The 15,806-nt window shown below is 43.1% G+C and overlaps 1 protein-coding gene across 3 annotated transcripts in view; it reads left to right on the top strand.

Annotated features, from left to right (window-relative positions):
• gpr180 (G protein-coupled receptor 180) overlaps nucleotides 1-15,806 on the top strand; it is a 227,780-nt gene that overhangs the window by 66,705 nt on the left and 145,269 nt on the right. For all 3 annotated transcript variants that reach the window (XR_005463122.1, XM_038817739.1, XM_038817740.1), the window contains exon 2: nucleotides 7,336-7,494. Coding sequence is in view for 2 of the 3 variants with exons in the window: in XM_038817739.1 (XP_038673667.1) it covers nucleotides 7,336-7,494 (159 nt within the window). In the remaining variant the exon portion in view is untranslated. The remainder of the gene's footprint in view (nucleotides 1-7,335; nucleotides 7,495-15,806) is intronic.

The raw sequence follows: 15,806 nt of genomic DNA, 5'->3' as shown, positions 1-15,806 counted from the left end.
CCCCGACTCCGCAACAAGATTCCGCTCTTGGGAGTCATCAGCTATTAATTTGACAGCCAACACACTTGCACGAATGAAACGGAGTGCACAAGATCATGCTCATGAATAATTGATGCTGAAATATTTATATTTGAAATTGCATTTTTAATTTTCCCCAGACATCTTTTCTCACCAAATCTATTGCCAATTAATAGCCAGCAATGGATTTATTTGTTTGATCCAATACCTAAATTATAAAATTAGAGTACTTTATAGATTCAACATTGTTCACGTAATTTAGAACTGTTTTTAGAGAAAAGTGTTTTAAAATGAAAACCTTTAGAAGATTTTGAAATTATAATGATGACAAAGCAGGAAAATTACAAAGTTTGAATCGGTCAGCTGTTCAAACTGTGCGGTATTGTAACTAATCTGTTACCATGTATCTTTTGCAATTAGAAGAATTGAAAATTGAGATTTGACCTGATAGCGTACAAGTAGCAATTATGAATGTTGTCCAATGTATATTATAATATTGAAAACTGAATTTTAATGTTAAGTCTGAGGCAAAGCAACCTAAAGCTCTGCTATTGCATGACTCAACCATACTAAATATTATTTTAATTTACTGTATCACAATATTGAACCTGCTCATACAATTGCAGTGTTCTAGATTTAGTTAAATACATTAGCTTTTACTAGTGCAATGAATTATGAAGCAGGTTTCCGAGATCTTCCAAATGTGTTTTGAGGTTAATAGCAAATATTTGTAATACTGCATTATAATGCATCACATCTTGTGACAATTTATTTGCATCAGTTTATATAGAAGAACTTTTGAAGGAAAAAATACATATTTAGCCCTAGGTAAAATTATGTCTCCTGGTATAATTTTTCTTTTTGCAATTCTGATCCTATTTTTCCAACCAATATGCAAAATAAATGACGAGGGTGAAACCATGTGAAATGAAATGAAAATCGCTTATTGTCACGAGTAGGCTTCAATGAAGTTACTGTGCAAAGCCCCTAGTCGCCACAGGCATAAGACGTAATAGCAATTACTTTTTTATTCAGTGAGAAATGTTTGAACATTTGCCGCATCACGCAATAGAAACAATTAGGTACATTTAGAAAGGCTAGTTGCTGCAGTGGGAGCTATAATACCAAACAGATGAGCTTCAATGGGCTGAACAGTCTTCTCCTATTCTGGTCTTTTGTTTATGTTCCGCTGGATGCCATGATGACATTGAAGAATCTGTCCATACTGTCTGATGAGAACCTTTATTAATAACTCTCTTTGATGTCAGCCAATTTAGAGAGGTTATTTTTTTCCAGATAAGCCAGAATTTACAATCCATGTGGTTGAGGGAGATAATTTTTCAGCTGCCACATGACAGTTTCTCCTATCTGATTAGGGGAGTGACTGGATAATCCCAAGCTCACGTAGTGACAAAGCAGCATTCCTGCTGGGAACCAGAAGGGCTCAGTGTTCCCATAAAAATGAAATGTAGCCAGTAGCCATCTAGATCTGATTTCTTAAGCTAAACCATACGGTAATTTTTGTAACCCAAACTTTATTATGACGCACTATGCGCTTGCTTCCAATGGCGCAGGATTCTCAACTGTTCAGTTGATCTGCATTTGGGACACAACTCTTTTTTTGTTTTTAACGTAGCCCATGTTCTGTTATGGGCTGTGTAACTAGAACCATTGTTTCAGCTAATGATTCTATGATAGACATCTGCCACTAATATATTGAGGGAATATTCAGCTAGTATTATTATTTAAAATTGGGGCCAGATTAACAATTTTGGAAGAATCAATTGCAGGTCATATATAGAAAAATTAAGATTAAAATCTGTTAACCTTTTCTGTTTCAGCACGTGCCTGTCCACTACTATTTTCCAATTTAAATGAACGAGCAGAAAATCATGGGTTGGCTGGCATGGAAACTGGAATTTCCAGCCTAGAGCAAGTTTTCAGTTTTCAGTCTTGTATCCCATCAATTGGATCAATAAAATAAGTCAAGAAAGTGGGGCGGGATTCTCTGACCTCTTGCTGGGTCAGAGGATTGCTGAGGGGGGGAGGGGTGCAAAACATAGCAAAAACTTTAAACTCATTTTCTGAAAACAACTGATGAACTACTATAATGAGCTGTAGTGAAACCTCCAAACCAGCGCCCATTAGCAGGGAGACTCCCAACTGAAGAAAGAGAAAAATAAATAACATTTTTTTAAATACTGAGACCCCATTTAACTTGCGCACCCCACTAGCGACTAAATATCATGCCAAAGAACAACAATGAAAAAATAAAGGAAACAGCATATTAATATAAAGAAGAAAACCCAACATAGTAGAGAACCTCAAAACCAAATTCCTGTGGAAGACTGGTTTTGACAATTGTCGGCCAACATACAACAATTATTAAACGTCGTTCTGTGGCTTCTCTCAGTGCCCGAGCCAGAGGAGATTATTTCAATGGATTCGGAAAAAGCATTTAATAGGGTGGAGCGAGGGGTACCAATTTGAAAGTCTTGGAAAGTGTGGCTTTGTGCCAAAATTTATATAATGGATTCAGCTTTTGTACAGGGCCCCCACCGCAGGTGTGGGTACCAATGCCCTTAGCTTGGGTTACTTCCAATTAAACAAGGGTATGAGGGAGGGCTGGCCATTGTCTCCACTTTTGTTTGCCTTGGCAATTGAGCCTCTGGTGATTTGAGTTTGGCCACTGGGTGGAGGAGGTTAGAACAGGGGGGGCGATGAAGGGAGCATAGGGGTTGGGGACGACGACGAAGGGAGCATAGGGTGTCTTTATATGCAGATAATCTTCTTTATATCACAGACCCACTCACCAATATAGAGGAGGTAATGAAGCTAATTAGGAGTTTTGGCTCCGAGGTATCAATTAAATCTAGATAAGAGTGATACCCGTAAGGAGGGAAGTCGATCTGGGGAGGTTGCCATTTTGCCTGGCCAGGTTTAACTTCAGTTATCTGGGAATCCGAGTGGGCCACTATTGGGCCTTTCTCCACAAACTAAATTATGCTAGTCTGGTGAATGGGGTTAAATCCAACTTGAAGAAGTGGGATGACGTCCCTCTGACCTTAGAGGTGCACGCTCCAAAAACAAAAGGTTTTGTTTTTGTTTCAATATCTCCCAATTTGTCTTCCAAAATCTTTCTTTGTTAAGGTCAACAAAATGGCATCTTCTTTTATTTGGGTGGACAAGACCCCGCAGATTCATGGGGCATTTTGGGCAGCAAATATTGGAAAGGTTCAGGGGTAGCTTAAGGATCCAGATTCTATTTTTTTATCTTTGAGTTGTTCCTGGGCAATTGCACACAAAACATCTGTTCTGTAACCAACTTTATACAGTTCTCAAACTTAAAATGGCTGCTATGTTAATTTCAATGAAGTATTGTTTGACAAGGCAAGAGGTTAGTTATGTTGAGGACATTTGAAATCCCATCCTGTCTCCTGTTCCCTCAGATGTAAAAGTGTTTTCACACCTTTTAGAATTCAGTGGACATCCCTGGAGGGGTCTTTGCATTTTAATAACTCTATCTAGCCAACTCTAGAGATGTGAGTCTGATGCAGTTTGAATAAACACCTGAAGGTGCCCTGTCATTTGTCCATACTTCCATTTGGAAGGAGGCTTTTAAAATTAATGTAAACATTTATAAACAAAAATGAGCCTTTAAAAATTTTATATATTGTCACATCATGACAGTAAAGGGGTAGGTGGATAAGGTGGCAGTTAAGAGAGGTGGAGCAGTTGGGTGAGGGGGTAAGGTGGCAAATGGGTAGGTGGATCGGGTCGGGTATGGTGTCAAGTCAGGTTGAGTTGGAGGTTGGCAGATCAACTCGGGGGCTAATGGGGGTATTTGTGGGGGCGGTCAATTAAGTAGTTGCCCTGGTGTTATGCTAGGATTTTTCTATTCAACTTTTCCTGGGTAACTGCCTCAGTAAGTCAGAATCATCAAAGTATCCAATTTTAAATCTTATTTGGAGATGTTTTCAGAGGTTCTGGGGAGCTGGGAGGAGTTCAAACTTCTTGGCCAATTGTTATGGAGTCCTTGCATATAGAACATAGAACAGTAAAACCTGGGACCCTGGAGCTGTGAAGCATTTATGCTAACCACCATGCTACCGTGCTGCCCCTATCTTCCAAGATACATCCAGTCTCCAACTTTCTGAAGACCAGAAGATCAGGATCCAGGCCTCATGCATGTTTTAAAAAGGGTACTCTGATTTTCCATTTAGAAAGGTATTATTCTCCAGGCTTTTTTTTTTCCAGAGGATAAAATACTTTAAAACTTAACTTACACAATTCTAATCACTGCCATGTTGCTGGACTAAGGCCTACACTAAAAATCCAGAGAACAAAACTACAGCAAAGAACAAAGAAAAGTGCAGCACAGGAACAGGCTTTTTGGCCCTCCAAGCCTGCAGCAATCATGCTTCCCGTCTAACCTAAAACCTTCTGGGGTCCTTATACCTCTATTCCTATCCCATTCATGTAATTGTCAGTGCACCCCTTAAATGTCACTATCGTACCTGCTTCTACCACCTCCACCGACTGCAAGTTCCACTACCCTCTGTGTAAATAAAATTTAAAAAAATAAAAATGTCCCTTACACATCTCCTCTAAACTTTGCCCCTTGCACCTTAAACCTATGTCTCTCGTAATTGACCCTTCCACCCTGGGGAATAAGTTTCTGACTATCCACTCTGTCCATGCCCCTCAAAATTTTGCGGACTTCTATCAGGTCACCCCTCACCTCCGTTGTTCCAGTGAGAACAAACCAAGTTTATCCAACCTCCTCATAGCTAATGCACTCCAAGCTAAGCAACATCCTGGTAAACCTATTCTGTACCCTCTCCAAAGCCTCCACATCCTTCTGGTAGTGTGGTGACCAGAATTGAACACTATATTCCAAGGTTCTATACAGCTGCAGAATGACTTGCCCATTTTTATATTCAATGCCCCGTCCGATTGAAAACCTTTTTCCTTCTTGACTACCTTCTCCACCTGCGTTGCTACTTTCAGTGACCTGTGGATCTGTACACCCAGATCTCTCTGCCAATACTCTTCAGGATTCTGCCATTTGCTGTATATTTCCCACCTGTTTTAGACCTTCCAAAATGTATTACCTCACAGTTTAAGAAATGAAATTAAGTTTTTTTTTAAACCTGGAAATAAAAACCGATGTCAGTAAAACAGACCATGAACCTATTGGATTGATTAATGTCCGTTAGCAATTGAAAATAAAACTCATTATCCCCCTGTCCTTAACCAATCTGACCTATATGTAACTCCAATCCCACACCAACGTGGTTCTCATGACTGTCCTCTGAAGTGGTTTGTCAAGCCACTAATAAAATTGATGCCGATAACAGTTCAAAAAGACTCATTACTACCTTCTCGGGTCAACTGTGGATGGGGCAATAAATTCCATCCTTTCCAGTGATGAACTGCATTCTGAGAATGAGCTAAAAGATGTTTACAATTAATCAGATTTTGTTTTGAGATTGTCACACCAAAAATGACCACCCACAATGATATCATCTTGTGGTTACTTGCGTGCAAGTATTACGACAACTTCAGGTAAGGTGCAGATGCATGTTTAAACTCGAAAGATACAAGAAGTTGTATCCAAGTTGCCATTAGCCTAATAAAAATGGCACTTTGTTATCTAACTCACCATGGGAATTTATTGAATACTGTAGAATGAAGGTGCTGTATTTGCACAGTAAATACAAACTGAAATTGCCACAAAAAAACCCTGAAATTGCCACAAAGTTAAATCTTGGGCTGGATTCTCCAGTCCCCCAGCTGTGTGTTTCTTGGCAGCGCGCCGTTCACTGGTGGCGGGATTCTCTACTCCCGCCGCTTGCCAATCGGATTTCCGCCAGGAAACCCATGGGCGGGGGTGCGCTGCCGGCTGGAACAGAGAATTGCAACGGCTGGAAAATTATGACCCTTGTCTTTCAGCTTAAGTACCCTTTTAATTATGTGCTAAGTATTAATTATTGCCAGTCAACTGTTCTGGCAGAACATTAAGTATGGAGTCTTTGTCCTTCAGGTTTGAATTAATTGATAATTTTAAGAACCTGTGACCCAGACCCTCTAGTCTCTGGATAGTTGGCATGCCTCGGAAGATACACTGCAGAAGTCCCAATGCAAAGATTTTGTGGGCATTGCCTGGGAAATTTGAACTTCTGTTGGTCAATCACCCTGCTGCCCAAGACCCTCCAAAAAAATTCTCCAACGCTTATAGGAGGCATATTTTGGACAGTTCCACCTTTCTCGGATATTTATCCTGAAAATGCTGGATAAGAACAAAGTTGAGTTTAACACCTGGATAAATACACAGGTGAATGCCCAATCACTCACCCTGACTGACCTGACTAGCATCTGAACAACTCTGATCCAACTGCCTCTGACCCACTCCCCCATCTACCACCTTCCTCACCGAGTCACTTACCCATCCGACCCCCTTACCCACTTACCTTACCCACCGTAACCTTTACCACTTACACTCTTAACTTCTCTCCATAACTGTTTTCAAAGCAGCTTTGGGAAATTTAAACTCTTGCTGGAATATGGCAGCTAGTGTTGGAAAAAGGGGTTGTGGCTTCTGGACTGATTCTCTGCATTCCTCCCTACGGGGTTTGTTGCACTAAATCGGATGTGAAGGAACCTCCATCGGAAGATCGCTCAGGAAAATTGGAACAAGTTATGTGTGCATTTTTATTTTGTCTGATCAGTGCCAGAAATAAGGTTGCCAATAGTGGGCAGCACGGTAGCATGGTGGTTCGCATAAATGCTTCACAGCTCTAGGGTCCCAGGTTCGATTCCCGGCTGGGTCACTGTCTGTGCGGAGTCTGCACGTCCTCCCCGTGTGTGCGTGGGTTTCCTCCGGGTGCTTCGGTTTCCTCCCACAGTCCAAAGATGTGCGGGTTAGGTGGATTGGCCATGCTAAATTGCCCGTAGTGTCCTAAAAAGTAAGGTTAAGGGGGGGGGGGGGGGGGGGGGGGGGTTGTTGGGTTACAGGTATAGGGTGGATATGTGAGTTTGAGTAGGGTGATCATGGCTCGGCACAACAGCGAGGGCTGAAGGGCCTGTTCTGTGCTGTACTGTTCTATGTTCTAATCCTGGGCCTATTTATTTTTTAGTTTTCCTTTTTTCTTTTTCTTCTCTCCCTTCGAGAAATAGAGAGGGAAAGAAAGATGAATTTTCTGTATCTGATCGGGCATTGAATTCCTCCATTCAAATTTACATTCTGTTTATTGCTGTCAATTAAAATGTACAATTTCTATATTGATATTTGGTAATTGCATGTTTAATCCTTAGGTACGAATGCTTTACTAAGCTGTCAAATAGATAACAATACAGTGGCTGTGGATACGGATGCCAAACTTCACCTCTTCCACGAGCAGGTCTGGTTGAAGCTACAAGAGGAAACTGGAAGACTTAACTGTTTAGTGAAGTTCTCTGAAGCCCAGCTAACAAGTAAGTGACCTTATAGCCACATATAACCCTTGTTAAAGGTAATGGTTTTGCAACCCAGCCAAGCATATCACTTTGTTAACAAATTTGTTCATTATACTTGGATATTAAAAGATTTGAAATAACAATCCGTGCAGCTGCTAACATTCCATTGGCAAATAATGACTGTCCTGGTATACAAGTTGGAAATTGCATGGTGTGATATTGAGCTATTGGGAAGTTCAGTCCCTGATCTGTGGCCTGAATTTTTCATTTTGCGGGTTCGGTAGCAAACCAAGCGGAAGCTATAAAAGTAAGTTACTAATTAAGTATACGCACCAAAATATCATTAAAAAGGGTAAATAAGAGGAAGACAACATAGGGATGTTTTAATTTTACAGCACCACAGTAATGAGAGAACATTATTTGTTGGCCAAATCACCTGAAAAGATTATTTTACTCAGAAGAATGAAGTGCTGCATGAGAACATAAAGAATAAATCAATTCAGCACCATTTTTGCTTTGCTCAATGTTGCGTTGGATTAAGTTGTTTTATATGGCACATTCTAAGTAATGGTTCCATCTAGTATTGTGTTAAAAAGACCACAATAGAAAATAAAACTGAAAATCTCAAAAGAAGTTCGAGACAATTTGATGTATGCCATTATTTTCATTTTTAGAAATTCTTCTAATCACTAATGGGTCTTCAAACCAATTGTGTGTTGCTATAAAGTGGTGGAAGAGTGGGCATGAGGGCCAGTAACTTAAATTTCCAATAAAATAATATTAATGTCTATCTCCTGATTTAATATGTATTTGAGGATGAACGTATGAGTACTGACACGAAGATATTGACTTGCTAGATTAGCTGCAGTGTAAAACCACTTCTGTTGTACTGTACATTGCTACAATAGCTAAATGTGCATTGTGAATCTACTGTCAAGCTCAACCTGATCCCGGAGAAAAATGGAGTGACTCTCCCTGGAAGAGCTTAACAGCAAATGAAGTGTAAAAAGTATTGTAGGATATTTGAATAATCATACTGTACAGGAGAGAACTCTGCATTTGTGTATAATTAACCAAGTAATGTCCATCAGTACTATATAGATGAAACCCAAATTACTGTCTCCGAGCAGGAGGGACAGTTTAAATGCTTATTTTTTAAAAAACAGCCAAATTACATGTATGGCGAATTACAAGTTGACCAGGGATGCTGCTTTTGAGGTTTTATTTTTATTCATTTGTGGGATGTGAGCATCACTGGCAAGGCGAGCATTTGTTGCCCATCACAAATTGCCTTTGAGAAGCTGCCATTTTAAACTGCTGCAGTCCACACCGTGTAACTAGAGCATAGTGCTGTTTGGCAGGGAGTTCCAGGATGTTGGCCAAACAACAGTGAAGAAACAGTTAAATTATTCCAAATCAGGATGGTTCATGAGGGTGTTCCCATGCAGTTTTTGATTTGATTGTATCGTAGTTTGTTCCCTTTCGGGAGCTGGAACTTGTCCGTGGGTCCTCTGGGGTCGCTACCCTGCCTTCCCCGTACATATCTCCTACTGTCAAAGCCCCTTCGTCCTGTCTCCGCCTTTTGAAGGAGGTGTCCATTGTCGCGGGAGAGAACTTGTAATTTGGGGGTCATAGTGGACATCTCGGTCAAACCGAAGTAGTGTTGCAGTTTGTTCCCTTGTTCTTCTTTGTACTTCTGCATTTGCTATTTGTTGAGCTCACCTCTTTGCTTTGCCATTGATGTCATTTAACCAGGCTTTCCTCTTCCTGGCGATTGTGGTCTTGCATCATGTTTTAATTCTCGTCAAATGAGTCTTGGTGTTTCGTGGTCTTGCAGCCGATGGTTCTTGACAACTTGAGATGATGACTGTCCAGCTCTTTTCAGTTTTCCTCCACTCTGTTAGAATGAATGCTTTGTAGATTTCATACATAGAACAGTACAGCACAGAACAGGCCCTTCGGCCCTCGATGTTGTGCCGAGCTTTGTCCATAGTTGGAGATTTGTTGCCATGCTTGGCCCTTGAAGCCACTCAACGTTGACCTTTGTTCTGAAGTGTTACTTCATCCTCTGCTCCTTCTGCTGGAGTTTGATGGATGTATAGGAGTGGATGAGCTGGGTTTGGGGGGGTTGGTTAGCTCAGTTGGCTGGACAGTTGGTTTGCGATGCGGGGCAATGCCAACAGCATGCGTCCAATTCCCATACTAGCTGAGATTATTCGTAAAGTCCTTCTCAACCATGCCCCATGCCAGAGGTGTGGTGACTCTCCAGTTACATCAGCATAAGTCAGCTCTCAAAGGGGAAAGCAGCCTACCATTCTCTGAGACTGTGGCAACATTTACATGTGGTGACGAAGGCATCCTTTTGGTCTCAGGATCAGACACTGATCATAGAATCATAGAATTTACAGTGCAGAAGGAGGCTATTCGGCGCATCGAGTTTGCACCGGCTCCTAGAAAGAGCACCCCACTTAAGCCCACACCTCCACCCTACCCCCGTAAACCAGTAACCCCAGCAAACCTGAGGGCAATTTAGCATGGCCAATCCACTTAACCTGCACATCTTTGGACTGTGGGAGGAAACCCACGCAGACGCGGGGAGAACGTGCAGACTCCGCACGGACAGTGACTCAAGCCGGGTATCGAACCTGGGACCCTGGAGCTGTGAAGCAACTGTGCCAACCACTGTGCTACCATGCCACCCTGTGCGAGTGCTCTGATCATGAATGTCTCCAAGAAGGGTTAACGGTAGGGTTCTTGGCAATGTGGAGGAGCAGAGAGATCTTTGGGTCTATGTTCATAGATATTTAAAAGTTGCCACTCAAGTGGATAGAGCTGTTAAGAAGGCCTATGGTGTGCTCGCGTTCATCAGCAGAGGATTGAATTTAAGAGCCGTGAGGTGATGATGCAGCTGTACAAAACCTTGGTACGGCCACATTTGGAGTACTGTGTGCAGTTCTGGTCGCCTCACTTTAGGAAGGATGTGGAAGCTTTGGAAAAGGTGCAAAGGAGATTTACCAGGATGTTGCCTGGAATGGAGAGTAGGTCTTACGAGGACAGGTTGAGCGTGCTAGGCCTTTTCCCATTAGAACAGGGAAGGATGAGGGGAGACTTGATAGAGGTTTATTAGATGATCAGGGGAATAGATAGAGTAGACAGTCAGAGACTATTCCCGGCTAGAACAAACCATTACAAGGGGACATAAATTGAAGGTGAATGGTGGAAGATATAGGGGGGACGTCAGAACAAGAAAATTACAGCACAGGAACAGGCCCTTCGGCCCTCCCAGCCTGTGCCGATCCAGATCCTTTATCTAAACCTGTCGCCTATTTCCACGCCCGTTCATATATCTGTCTAGATGCATCTTAAATGAGGCTATCGTGCCCACCTCTACCACTTCCGCTGGCAAAGCGTTCCAGGCACCCACCACCCTCTGCATTAAAAAAAACTTTCCACGCACATCCCTTAAACTTTCCCCTTCTCACCTTGAAATCGTGACCCCTTGTAATTGACACCCCCACCCTTGGAAAAAGCTTGTTGCTATCCACCCTGTCCATACCTCTCATAATTTTGTAGACCTCAATCAGGTCCCCCCTCAACCTCAGTTTTTCCAACGAAAACAATCCTTTTTTTTTTTTAAATTTAGATTACCCAATTATTTTTTCCAATTAAGGGGCAATTTAGTGTGGCCAATCCACCTACTCTGCACATTTTTGGGTTGTGGGGGCGAAACCCACGCAGACACGGGGAGAATGTGCAAACTCCACACAGACAGTGACCCAGAGCCGGGATCGAACCTGGGACCTCAGCGCCGTGAGGCGGTTGTGCTAACCACTAGGCCACCGTGCTGCCCAACGAAAACAATCCTAATCTACTCAACCTTTCTTCATAGCTAGCACCCTCCATACCAGGCAACATCCTGGTGAACCTCGTCTGCACCCTTTCTAAAGCATCCACATCCTTTTGGTAATGTGGCAACCAGAACTGCACGCCGTATTCGAAATGTGGTCTAACCAAAGTCCCATACAACTCTAACGTGACCTGCGACTCTTTTACTCAATGCCCCGTCCGATGAAGGCAAGCATGCTGTATGCCTTCTTGACCACTCTATCAACCTGCGTTGCCACCTTCAGGGTACAATGGACCTGAACTCCTAGATCTCTCTGTACGTCAATTTTCCCCAGGACTCTTCCATTGACCGTATAGTCCGCTCTTGAATTGGATAGAGCTAGGTTCTTTACCCAGAGAGTAGTGGGGGCATGGAATGCACTGCCTGTGGAAGTAGTTGAGTAGTAAACATTAGGGACCTTCAAGCGGCTGTTGGATAGTTATATGGATTACGGTAGAATGATGGGGTGTAGATTAATTTGTTCTTAATCTAGGACAAAAGTTCGGCACAACATCGAAGGGCCTGTTCTGTGCTGTATTTTCTATGTCTTGAACTTGGATTTTTGACGGAACAATATGTTAGTGATGACAGTTTGTCTTCCACATATTTGATGAGCCTTTTGTTGTGTCCTTTTCCATCCTGGAATTGAAGTCCCCAAGGAGGATGTTCCTCAGGAATGTTGGAGAATATGGTGTTCCGGTTGGAGTAGCAGCCTTCTTTGGACTCATTCTCTGCATCAAGGATTGGGGTGTAGGCACTCAATGAAATGAAAAAAATGAAATGAAAATCGCTTATTGTCATGAGTAGGCTTCAATTAAGTTACTGTGAATAGCCCCTAGTCGCCACATTCCGGCGCCTGTTCAGGGAGGCTGGTACAGGAATTGAACCGTGCTGCTGGACTGCCTTGGTCTGCTTTCAAAGCCAGCGATTTAACCCAGTGTGCTAAACCTCACGACCATTGCCAGCTGCTATTTGGCAAGTTATAGGTGAAGAGCCATGAGGCGTTCACTGATGCCAACAGGAATCTGAGTTCATGGGCAACAAGGGCATTCTCCTTCCAATCATTAATTTGTTCGTTATCCACGAGGATTCGTACATTGATTTTAACTTTAATTGTGATCCATAGACTTTGAGTTAGTTGATGTGGAACCAACCAGTTTTACTGTTGGGGTACGTTATCTTGTACACTGAGGGGCTCACTTTGTCAGACATAGAGTAGGGTCCTGCAAATTTGGGGGAGAGGAAAGAACTGGGGTTGTAAAGTGAAACCACTACTTGTTGACCGACTGTATACTCTACGGGGTGGACGGTTTTGTCAAAGCAGGCTTTACTCTGCTTCTTTCAAGCGCCTAATCGGACAGCTGCAGCGAGTTGTGCCGCTTTAATGTTATTTGTAACCTGTTGGACTGCTTTTTCATGGGTGAGGGCATGAGAGTGTGGGGGGTGAAACCTGTTGAACTGGAAACGGTGTTCCGAATAAACATTGGAGCAAATGGGAGGACCGTGTCCCACGTGGTATTGTTCTGTTGCACCATTTTCCTAATGGTCGCTTTCAGAGTTCGATTCATTCTCTCGACTGTGCCACTGGATTTGGGGTGATATACTATATGGAATTTCTGCCTGATCCCAAAAATTGTTGAAACATTTTGCATGACTCTGCCGGTGAAGTGGGAACCTTGATCTGGCTGAGACCCCAGCGTGTGAATATCTGTTGGGTCAAAATCTTGGTGGTGGCCTTTGCTGTGTTTGTCCATGAGGGAAATGCTGTTACCCATTTAGTAAAGGTGTTGATTACAACCAGCACGTACTTGAAACCATTTCTGCAAGGGGGAAGGGGGCCAATGTAATCGATTTGCAAATTTGTCCAAGGGCCTTTCATAGGTAGGGTATGACATAATTGTCCTTTCTTTGAGTAACGTTTGGATTGTTCTGAGCATAAAATTCTCGACATAATGGGTTACATCACTTTTTAAATCGGGCCATCAACACAAAGGTCTTAAATGGGCAATGGTATTGTCTATTCCCTGATGGCTGTGTCTGTCATGAAATTGGTAAATGAGCTGGTTTATGTCCTGGGTGGGAACCACATAAATTTCATTTTTTAAATCTATGCTGTCCTGTACAGTCAATGCGTCCTTCCATTTATCATAAGGGGCTGGGAAGGTGCCTTCTAAAACTTGTTTGAGGGTGGTGTCTGCCTTTTGGGCTTCAGATACAACCTCAATATTGGTCTGGGAAACCTGGACTGAGTGTATCGGTTCGCTTTCGGGTGGCTGCCAAAAGTGACCATGGCGTGATCCTGCCTTGGCTAGGGTGTCTGCCTTTACATTACCAGGTGGGGAGGGGTGATGATGGTTTCTTACTTTAATAATACCATATGTGCGATCTGAGGTTGTCTTGAGAATGTGCTTTAACAACGGGGCAGAGGGCAGGGGTTTTCCATCGGCTGAAACAAAACCTCGAGATTCCCAGAGGGACAGGAATTCTGTTAAACTGTTACACTGTTAGACAGGCTGTCTGAGTGTATGTCTGCGGGAGTTGGAAAAGAGTCAGGGCGCTGAATTACATAGGCTATGGCTGCGGGTTCTGCTGCTTGTGAACCAAGGTGGCCAAGCAATTTTAAAGAGATCTCTTCTATTGGGCGTCCCTGCGCGCCTTCTACGTAAATTCCACAACCACTAATTCTAACTCCATTTTCCATTGTGGACGAACTGGCTACATACATTTTTAAGTATCCCCTGTGGTTTGGGAATCCTGTGTCTTGCTCGTGCGTGGTGTTGGGCTGCTATGATCTGGCACTCGTGGGCTCCCTGCATATCGGAGATTATTGGCTAGAAATGTATGGATCTTGGTGCATTTTACCATAATGTCCCTGCCTTGTAACAGTATTGTCCAGTGGGCTGCTCTGATTTGGCTGACTGAACCGTCCTTTAATCTATCGTCTAGTACTAGTTGAGTGGGGGTGTGCTCGGTCAAGATCGTTACTGGGTTGAGGCCTGTGATGTACCCAAAAGACTGCAAGCAAGTGTCGTTCGCAGGCTGAGAATCCTTGCTCTACGGGGTCTAATACTCTTGAGGCAGAGGCTACGGGTCCCAAGTGATCGTGTCATTCTTGCAGGAGCACTGCTGATGGGGTTCAGTCTGTGGTTGCGACTTCTATGGCATAGGGCAAGTCTGAGTCTGGAACTTGTAAAGCGGGGGCTGTGTCCAGGGCATGTTTTAAATCATCAATGGCATCTGTGTGCTACGGAAGCCATTCCCATGGGCGTTCTTTTTAAGAAACTCTGAGAGTGGGGCTGCTTTAGTGACAAAACCATCGATATGATTTCTGCAATATCCTACCAAACCTAGGAATGACCGGAGTGCAGTGACATTTTGGGGCAGGGGCAATTTAACGATGGACTCGATCCATTTTTGCACAATTTCTCCTCTGGTTCCTGTGGATTCATCAATCCTTCCATTGCTTTAATGGTCATTACTTCTCTTATCTCTTTCTCTACTTTTAATTTGGGACAGGGGAATAATGCGGTGATTTGAACAGCGGGTATGGCTTCAGCTATTTTCCGGCTGTCAATCCCTCGACAGTTGTGCATAATTCTAACGAGTTTACCTTATTCTTCCTGTTAGGTACGCATGACGGTTAGTACACGCTTCCGAAATTTGGTTATTTGGTCGATATGGGACTTGCACTTGTGGTTCTTTCCCTTTCTCACAATTGGATTCAAAGTTTGTGGGTTCTCTCAGAGAACTGACAACTGACAGGGTTCTGACAACTTCTAATCGAGTCCCATCTGAGTCGCCAATGATGTTGGTGTTTTTCGGTCCCACCCAACAGCGTCGCCAATACTGTGGGTATTTCTATTTATCTTGGTGAACCACAAGGCCCATGCAAGCACAATATCTATGACGAGTTAAACTACACCTCTCAGCTACAATAACCTATACTTAACTTCAGGGCGACCGGCACTGTGCAAATGGATAAGGCCTTTATCTGGATTTCACTTGGCTGGTTCGAAGAAAGTGGCTCTGTCTCTGCTTGGCTCATCCGTCAGGTAGCGATCGTTGGACTTGAACTTGGCTGGCTGTTCTTCCTATGATTGGATTGGTACAGGCCGATTCAAAAGAGAGAGAACACTTGGCTGTGCTCTCTTTTATCCCTCTAGGATTTTGCGCTCTTTGGGGCGCTCCTTAACCTTGGACCCAATAGTTTGATCTGTTCACTGTCTTCGATTTTGGCCAATAAATGGGTGGATGGTTTGATGGCTGGGCGGGTCCTTAGAGGTCATTGACCTTGTGAGTTGGGTTTTCTGAGTAAGGGAGTGGTGCCAATCAGTCTGTGGCTGTACCGGTTGCTTGATTGGAGTTCCATTGTCCTGGGAAAATGGGCCATTAAAATGCAAATGAGCGGGGGTTTCGATCAGATCTGGTTACCTGTGTTTCAGAT

Source organism: Scyliorhinus canicula, chromosome 14 (assembly GCF_902713615.1).
Source record: "Scyliorhinus canicula chromosome 14, sScyCan1.1, whole genome shotgun sequence".
Lineage (NCBI taxonomy): Eukaryota > Metazoa > Chordata > Chondrichthyes > Carcharhiniformes > Scyliorhinidae > Scyliorhinus > Scyliorhinus canicula.
The sequence above is the reverse complement of the archived record's forward strand: the minus strand, read 5'-3'. Positions and strand labels throughout refer to the sequence as shown.